Source organism: Triticum urartu, chromosome 3A (assembly GCF_056163025.1).
Source record: "Triticum urartu cultivar PI428250 chromosome 3A, HENAU_Tu73, whole genome shotgun sequence".
Taxonomy (NCBI): Eukaryota; Viridiplantae; Streptophyta; class Magnoliopsida; order Poales; family Poaceae; genus Triticum; species Triticum urartu.
Window position 1 is genome coordinate 647299716 of NC_141875.1, and position 9152 is coordinate 647308867.

Consider the following 9152-nt stretch of genomic DNA (forward strand, 5'->3'; position numbering starts at 1 on the left):
AAGGAGATTAAGAAGTCTCCTTAAAACAGACCACACACATGCATTCCTACAACTAGGTGATACCCCGCACGTTGTTGCGGAAATATTTTGCAACATATTTTAATGTGATTAATTGTATGAAACACGAATATTTAAAATAATAATATAAAAAGCTAACACTAAAAATACATATAATTTATTGTGCTTGATTACTATATAGTTGTAAAATGTTTATTAAATGTATATAGCATAACAGAATGAAAATTCTCATGTATGTTGCATGTTGAGATAGGTCTTTTTTTCCATGCATGTCATAATGAAGTGGCATGCTTGCATGTTGAGAGACATATGATAGTGGGGATGGGCCTTTTCTCATGCATATTGTGCGATGATGTGGCATGCTTGCATGTTGAGAGAAATAGTTAGCGGGGGCTAGCTATTTAGATATACAAGATATACTAGGAAGATGTGGATCTACTCATGTATAAACATTACCACAGAGAAAATACAACACGAAAGTCATGTAAAAAGTCGAGATGAAGTGACTGGTTAAAAGAAATTTCAAACCCTCGACCGTGCGAGATGAATTTGACAAAATTTATCCAAAATATCTTTAAATATGAACATAAAATTGAGCATTTACAGTTGATGAAACCATGAACTGATCGTCTGAATGAAACCATAACATCGATGTACATCTTTTTCGTGTAGAATCATAGCATCTTTTGTGTAGACTAAAAGGTGAAAAAGATTAAGGGGAAATTAAAGTAGAACACGTGGAAACTCAGTGCACCGGCTGGCAGGAGCTCACTTGTAACTACACCACGAGAGCCACTCACGTGTTTTTTTTGCATCACTCGAATCTGACTCGCTAGAAACGGTCAAATCAAGTGTTTTCATCGATACAACCACAGAGGTGCTTTAAAGTTCATGCTATGCATGCCAAACAGTGAATGCGGACGACAAAACGGGCCAAATTCTTCCCACACTAGTCTGGGATGTATGCGGCCTATCAAACACGTTCATACAGCTTTCATAGAATTCCACGGAAGACTCTACCTACCTCCTCAAATTTAAATTTCCCCGTCCCCCTCTCTCAAAGCCATGGTCCCTTCTATATATAAATATTACACTCACGTCACCCCTACACCATCCTCCCCATCATTGACTCGATCGTCGCCACCTACCTCCTATGTATAGATCTCACACCACTCACACCACACGCCTACCATCATCTTCCTTGCCTTTGGCTAGGTCACCTCCACCACCTCCTATATATAGATCTGACATACACCCCACCACCATCTTCCCCGCCCTTTGGCTAGCCCGCCGCCACCCACCTCGTCTATTGATCTCGCACACTCATGCAGCCCCTACCACCATCTCTCTCCCACCTCTGGCAAGCGCACCGCCACCCACCTCTTGTATGCAGATCTCGCACACTCATGGCGCCTCCTATCACAATGTCCCTTACATCTAGCTAAGTCGCCGCCACCCACCTTCTATATATAGATCTCACAAACTCACGCCGCCCCTGCCACCACCTTCCACACTTTTGGCTAGGTCGCCGCCTACCTTGGCCCCTGCCACCATCTTCCCCTCTTCCGGCTAGGTCGCCGCCACCCTTGGTGACATATCCCATACCCTTCATCCCCAAGCTAATGGCGTATCCGCATCATTGTCGCCTCCTTCGACTTGACTACCAGTCTTCAATCTAACTTCGCTCTCCTCCTTTTCTTCTAGATCTCGACAGATACCCCCAGTCCACCTCCATAAATCCTAACCACCAAGGCGATCCTTCTTCATGTCTCTACCGCCATCGGCGCTCCTACATAGACAACATGTTTGTATCACGACCCTAAGCCACACACCTAGCTTGAGCGCCGCCGCACAAGTATGGCGACAGAAACTATGCGGCTGCAAAATTCGCATGCATTTCAGGGAAAAGTAAGACAATTGTGCTCTAAAATGATTTTCATCCGTCCATTTTTCCGGGGGATTAAACGATTTGCCCCCCGCTTGTCTCAATGGCACCCGGGGGGGGGGGGGGGGGGCGGTGATCAAAGTGAAAAGTAAAGTGTGGGTTATGATCTAATTTCTCCCTTTTTCCTTGCTTTAAATTTTAGGCGTTAGTAATCATTTTTTTCGAGAAACAGGCGTCAGGTTTGGTTTTTTTTTTTTGAGGCAAATCAGGTTTGGTAAGAAAAGCTGGAGAATCCCCATGTGCGGCTGCACAAGGCCGAGAATGGCAACACGATAAGAACGGGGAAGAAACGCATCTCACGCGGTGGTTGTTTAGCGGACCGGCCCATAGCGCCGCGTGGACCGAGCCTTCGATGGGCCTATAGCTTCCAGTCCAGTGGCCACCCACCCGAGCGCAGTGATGAGAGGAGCTGGCCGGGACGCCTCTCGCGGGTCCGGTCCACAATTTTTTTCCGCATAAATCATCCTCCGTCACCGGCGGGGCGAGGGAGACGCGGTCGGCGGGCGAGACGCCAGAGACAAACCCAACGGAGTTTCCCCCCCTGCCGCCGACCCCAAACCCTAGCCGCTCCTTCCAGCCCCAGCCGCTCCTACCGACCCCGGCCAGCCTCCGGAATTCTCCTGGTAATTTCCGTGCCCCAACCAGCGGTTTCCGTACCCTCCTGCGCGCAGCGCCGTGGTATTTTTCTGAATTTTGGGGTAATCGATCGAGTCCGGTCTCGGATCGAGGCGGGGGGCGGGCGAAATGTTGAAACCGTGCTCGGATTCACGGGATTTAGATAGATTTTCGAGGGAGATACGGGGTTTTGGGATGGAATTTTGGGGGATTTTTCTTTCCATGGTCATGGCGATTAGGGGGGTTGGTTGGGGAAAGGGAGGAAATGAATTTTTTTGGCCGCCTTTTGTTGGATGCGGTGCCCGGGCTCAAAGGCGCCTTTTGGCGAGGTTTGATTGGGTTTTTAGGGTTTGCTTGTTGGTTGGAGTCGATTCGATGGAGGGGAGGGCATGAAAAGATCAGATGTTTTGTTCTCTACATCTCCATGTACTGTATCTTCGTACAATTGTGTATATCTGCGCCGATTTCCTAGGAAAAGGGTGTTGGGTGGTGGGGGACGAGGCGGCCAATTTTTCCCCTTTTGTCCACAATCTACCCAACCTCTTTGCTGCTTAGAATTGCGTAGATTTGGCCAGACATGCCTTTTCAGGAATAGTATTGCATTTCTTTATTTGTTCATTGATAAACAACTGAATTGTGACTGTATCTGATTCCAAAGTTTTGTTAACTTACATACAGGGTGTTCTGTTGGCTTTCCTCAAGCCTGTAGCTTCATCGCGGCAGCATGAGCTCTGCTGGTTCTGCAAGGGTTCCAAAGAGGAGACGGACTACCAAGACGTCGGAGGCTGCAGACCGGCAACTTCGGGAGCGACAGTTTCTGGACCTGAACTTGTTTCCAGCTGTTGAAGTAGCCAGTACTGGGGGTTCACTCTCCATTAATGAGCCTGTCTCACGCACGCAGCCCCCTCCTACGGCGGCTGCCCTGCTTTACGAGACCACACAGGTTGTGGTGTCATCTGCTGCTGCAGGGTCAAACATTGGCATGAATAGTTTCCCCATCAACGTGGAGGTGATTGATGATGATGTTGCGATTTATACCTCAGGGCCGCCCCCTCAAGTATGTTCCTTATGTTTGGTTCTAATCTATGTTTTGCATTGTTGCCAGTTTCAGTTGCATTATGATTGTTTGAGAAGGAGCATCAAGTATCTGATGATATTGTTTTTCACTTTCTGTTTCAGGCAAGACAACAGTCGTTCAGGACAGGACCTATCACTGTGATAATAGATGATGATTCTGAAACTACTGCTGGACCAGCAGGTATCCCACAAATCATCTGAACCATACTGTTTGTAGTTGGATATAAACATACATGTGTTTTTATATGAATCAGTTTCATACTTTTGTTCTAGTGTCGTGAAGCTTTTGTTTATGTCCTGTAGGATTTGCATGATAACATTGCAAGTCATCAGACTTTGACTGTTTAGCGTGCAAAATAGTGTCCGCTATCTATAGTAGGAATAAATGAAGTCTTGTGCTTGCTACGATGTACCATCATATCTGTGGACCTGGGGAGGCTATTTATCATATCAAATAAAATGGAGGTATTGGGACTTGCAATGTGCCATGTTTTCCTATGTGCTCTTTCTGAGTCCAAGATTCAACATATACAATATTTTTGTTTTAAGGGCTGGGTTTTGCACCCCTTTTTTTGTTGCTTCAGTGGGTTCATGTACCTTATAATTGCAGCTGTCACTAGACAGCTGTATATTTACTTGGTGGCCATTCTGCCATGCCCGTCGAAAGGAGAATATGGGTCTCCCACTTAATATCGATGTTGTTGTCATGATCTCATGGTTGATATTACTTTGGCCTCCTAGAGGTGAACGATCACCTCCGATAATGGACAGGTTAATATGGACATCACACTACAAAACAAACAAAGAAGCAATACAGTTAATATTATCATTAGAGCACAGTGGTATACAGGGAAAATAATAGTTTAGTAAAAACTATCTTGTTTTCGGGAAAAAATCAGACCCCGCTGAGATTACCAGGAGTCGTCATTTCCAGAGATGATTGAAGCAGGGGCTCAAATCTAGGCTTCGACATTCCGAGTTCCTGCCCTTGCTACCGCAAGATTTGCCTGTTGTGTGTTGGGCATCGAAACTGCTTATAATATAGCTCTGAACTTGGGATGAGAAAAAATAATATTATATGAAGTTTTCCATGATGCTTGATGTATTTTCATTGCCTTACACGCCTTATCTGTAAGATTTAGTGTTTTATGGTTGCCATTTACATTAAAGCCGACTATAGCACAGATGGCAAGTATGAGCTCTGCTCTACATAGAGGAGGGAAGGTCAGGGGTTCAACTTCACCATGGATCCTTATTAGGGACGAAAACATCTTTTGGCTTGTACCCCTGCCTTTGTTCACTTCCTGAATTGACCGAACCAACTGTTCGTTCCATTTTGTTTGTTCGGCTGGTGGTTTGCTCTGTTTCTTAAGAATGGTCTGTAACAGCCTGTCTAAAAAAACTGAATCCTATTTCTTATGATTTAATATTTGCATATGTTTTACCATCTCTATTTTCTGTACGATCAAAAAAATTGTATGCTGCATGAAAGTTCTGTTAGCGTCAAGTCTCTTCCTTCAGATTTAGTCAGTTTTCTTTTTTTGTGTGGTATGGATTGTCAACTAGAAATGGATAGTGATGGTGGTCAGTCTCATAGTATGAGCCAATATTCTTGTATGATCCCATATTCAGATATAGAAATATCCTGTGTCAGTACTTTATGTTGTAGACAGATCTATATTTTCTTTATTTTTTTCCTAGTTTGCCTTCTTGACCGTCTTCAAATCTATTAACAGTGTCTCTGCTGCTTTTGTTCCAGGGGAAGCTCTTGATGAGCATGTGAACACTCTGCTGTCTCTGGGAATGAACCCAAGGCACAATCCCTCGAGAGCACAACCCAACACCGACCTTGTAATAAACATAGTAGACACACCTGAGACCAACAAGATACCGGTAAGAACTTGTACACTGTACTTCATCAACACCGTGTTAGATTAGCACCATACATCAGTTTTCTAAAGCTTTGCTTAAACACCGCAGCCCAAGGTGGTGCAGGCTGTCCCTGAACCTGTGAAGGAGATCCCAAAGGAAACAAAGTTCAGCTGCCCAGTCTGCATGAATGAGCTGGTCAATGCATCATCGACCATCTGTGGCCACATCTTCTGCCAGAAGTGCATCAAGGCCTCCATCCAGGCTCAAAAGAAGTGCCCTACCTGCCGGAGGAAGCTGACCATGAGCAACTTCCACCGGGTCTACCTCCCGACGGCAGATAATTAAACCTATCCGCCATTCTTGGAGCATTAGAGCCGTGGCAGCTGTGACCCTTTTTTGGCACCGGCATTGTGGTGATTGTATCTGAGCTATTCTTCACAGGGTCATCATGAACATTCAGTTTTTTCCCCAACAATTTAACAAGTGCTCGAGACGTGATTACCGATCTGCATACCTGGTGGTAGTGGACACTGTTAGTAGTCTTTCCTTGTGGGAAAGTGGAAACCTGTGCTTGGTACTGTGAGATTAATGCTTGAAAATATTTGATATGTTTCCTGCGTGTTTAGTTTTTTTAGCGTTTCCTGCTTGTTTAGGTATATTATTTTTTCTGTGCAACTCTAGAAAATGTTTGGGCTCGTTGTCACCTAAATTCAGACCCATTGGGCCTGTATCCTGTCACACCAACACATAATTGTTGCTGGGCTCATCCCTCAAAAAAAGAAAAAGTTGTTGCTGGGCTCGAAACTCAAAGTTTTGTCGTCATTAGAGGATGCCTGACCAGTATCATACCAATTTAGGCCCTATTAGGCTAGTCATAGTGGGAGTAACTTAGCTAGTAACATAGCGCACTTCAAGAAAATTTTACTTACATGGCAAATAGTTAATGAGAAGTGGTAACATAATATGTTACTATAGCATAGCGGTTTCCTAGATAAAATGAGTTTACAAGTTAATAAATGAAGTCATTTATGACACTACTAGTATGTTACTTTGCACTATGAAGGTAGTAACTTGGACTAATGTCATACGCATGACACTAGTATAAGTTACTCCTCACTATGACCAGCCTTAGGAACGCATGAATGTTAGGAAAAATAAGAATAGGAAGAAACACTCGGAATAAGAATAGTTATAAAAAGGTAAATTTATCTAAAAAAAGAATAGTTAGAGCAACTCTAACGGCCCGACTCAAACGGACGACGCTTTTGTCCGTTTGGGTCGGTCCGGCGGACACAGTCTGTGTTTGGGTCGTCGCGAGCGCCCAACGCTGGTCCGATCCATTTTGTTGGCGCGCCAAGAAAAAGTTTTGCAAGCATTTTAAAAATAAATACATGCATTTAATTAAACATAAAAGCCAGCCACGAAGGCCGGCGAAAGTCAACATTACATTAATTAACATAAAAACACTAAAAACTAGACGACGCGCTGTTCTAGGCGTCCTCGTCGACGGCGACGTCTGCATCGGGGCTGGTGAGGTTGATCAGCGTTGACGCAGGGCCGGCCCAGGGGAACGCCGTGTTCCAGAGGGCGGCAATGTCGGGCTGCGCCGCCGCTGCCTGGGCCTGGCGCGCCTCCTCTTCGGCCTCGCGCTCGAGCATCTGCGGGCGCTCGCCCTCCCGGTGCTCCTCGGCCAGCCGAACGCGGCGCCAGTGGTCGAGGTAGGCCGCCTCCTGCTTCTTCGTCGCCCCGAGCCAGATTGGCGGAGCGCTGACCCACTCGCGCACTACTCCGGTCCCGGAGTAGCGCTCGAGGTAGGCCGGCTCCTCCGGCTCGGCTTTGGGCGGGGACGGCGGGGTCACCGGCAGCGCGACGCAGTCGCCCGCCGCGGAGAGGGCCATGGCCTCCGCCATGGCAGCCCGGAAAGCCTCCTCGTCCGCCTCCCTCCACCGCTCCTCCTCCTCGCTCTCCTTAATGGCTGCCTGGTAGGCGGTCTCGGCCTCCTGGTCCTCGTCGCGGACGACGAGCGGGGGCGGCGGCAGGCTGCGGTCGACGTCGCGTCGCCTCGCCTCCTCGTGCTTGAAGGCGAACCATCGAGCCTAGTTGGGAGTCGACGGCGTAGTGCGGTTCGGCGCGCTGCTCCGGCGTCAGCAACGCCCGCCGGCGCCGCCGGCACTGGGATCCTCTCTGGATCCAAATGCCAGTCATGCGGCAGCGTCGCGTAGGGGTACGGCAAAGGCACGCGGTGGTGCCAGTGCCACTCGGCCTGGTGCAACGGCACATTGATGTGCTGCCTCTGCCGGGGAGCGCGCGGCGACGCGGGGAGGGCGGGGAGGGAGGGGGAATGGCTGAAGGAAATATGCCCTAGAGGCAATAATAAAGTTATTATTTATTTCCTTATACCATGATAAATGTTTATTATTCATGCTAGAATTGTATTAACCGGAAACATAATACATGTGTGAATACATAGACAAACAGATTGTCACTAGTATGCCTCTACTTGACTAGCTCGTTGATGAAAGATGGTTATGTTTCCTAACCATAGACATGAGTTGTCATTTGATTAACGAGGTCACATCATTAGGAGAATGATTAGATTGACATGACCCATTCCGTTAGCTTAGCACCCGATCGTTTAATATGTTGCTATTGCTTTCTTCATGACTTATACATGTTCCTATGACTATGAGATTATGCAACTCCCGTTTACTGGAGGAACTCTTTGTGTGCTACCAAACGTCACAACGTAACTGGGTGATTATAAAGGTGCTCTACAGGTGTCTCCAAAGGTACTTGTTGGGTTGACGTATTTCGAGATTAGGATTTGTCACTCCGATTGTCGGAGAGGTATCTCTGGGCCCTCTCGGTAATGCACATCACTTAAGCCTTGCAAGCATTGCAACTAATGAGTTAGTTGCGGGATGATGTATTACGGAACGAGTAAAGAGACTTGCCGGTAACAAGATTGAACTAGGTATTGAGATACCGACGATCGAATCTTGGGCAAGTAACATACCGATGACAAAGGGAACAACGTATGTTGTTATGCGGTTTGACCGATAAAGATCTTCGTAGAATATGTGGGAGCCAATATGAGCATCCAGGTTCCGCTATTGGTTATTGACTAGAGACGTGTCTCGGTCATGTCTACATAGTTCTCGAACCCGTAGGGTTCGCACGCTTAACGTTTCGATGACAGTTATATTATGAGTTTACATGTTTTGATGTACCGAAGGTTGTTCGGAGTCCCGGATGTGATCACGGACATGACGAGGAGTCTCGAAATGATCGAGACATGAAGATTGATATATTGGAAGCCTATGTTTGGATATCGGAAGTGTTCCGGGTGAAATCAGGATTTTACCGGAGTACCGGGAGGTTACCGGAACCCCCCGGTGACTTAATAGGCCTTAGTGGGCCTAGGTGGAAGAGAGGAGAGACGACTAGGGATGGGCCGCGCGCCCCTCCCCCCAGTCCGAATAGGACAAGGAGAGGGGGGCGGCGCCCCTCCTTCCTTCTTCTCCTCCACTCTTTCCCCCTCCCAAGTCCTTATCCAACTAGGAAAGGGGGGGGGGAGTCCTACTCCCGGTGGGAGTAGGACTCCTCCTGGCGCGCCTCCTCCCTG

At 47.1% G+C, this 9152-nt stretch overlaps 1 protein-coding gene across 1 annotated transcript; it reads left to right on the forward strand.

Annotated features, from left to right (window-relative positions):
* Positions 1–2355: 2355 nt before the first annotated feature.
* LOC125545738 (uncharacterized) lies at positions 2356–6135 on the forward strand. Its single transcript, XM_048709768.2, has 5 exons — positions 2356–2586; positions 3257–3635; positions 3758–3836; positions 5415–5548; positions 5636–6135. Exons 2-5 carry the CDS (start codon positions 3303–3305, stop codon positions 5870–5872), a joined length of 783 nt encoding a protein of 260 aa, XP_048565725.1. The 5' UTR covers positions 2356–2586; positions 3257–3302; the 3' UTR covers positions 5873–6135.
* Positions 6136–9152: the final 3017 nt, after the last annotated feature.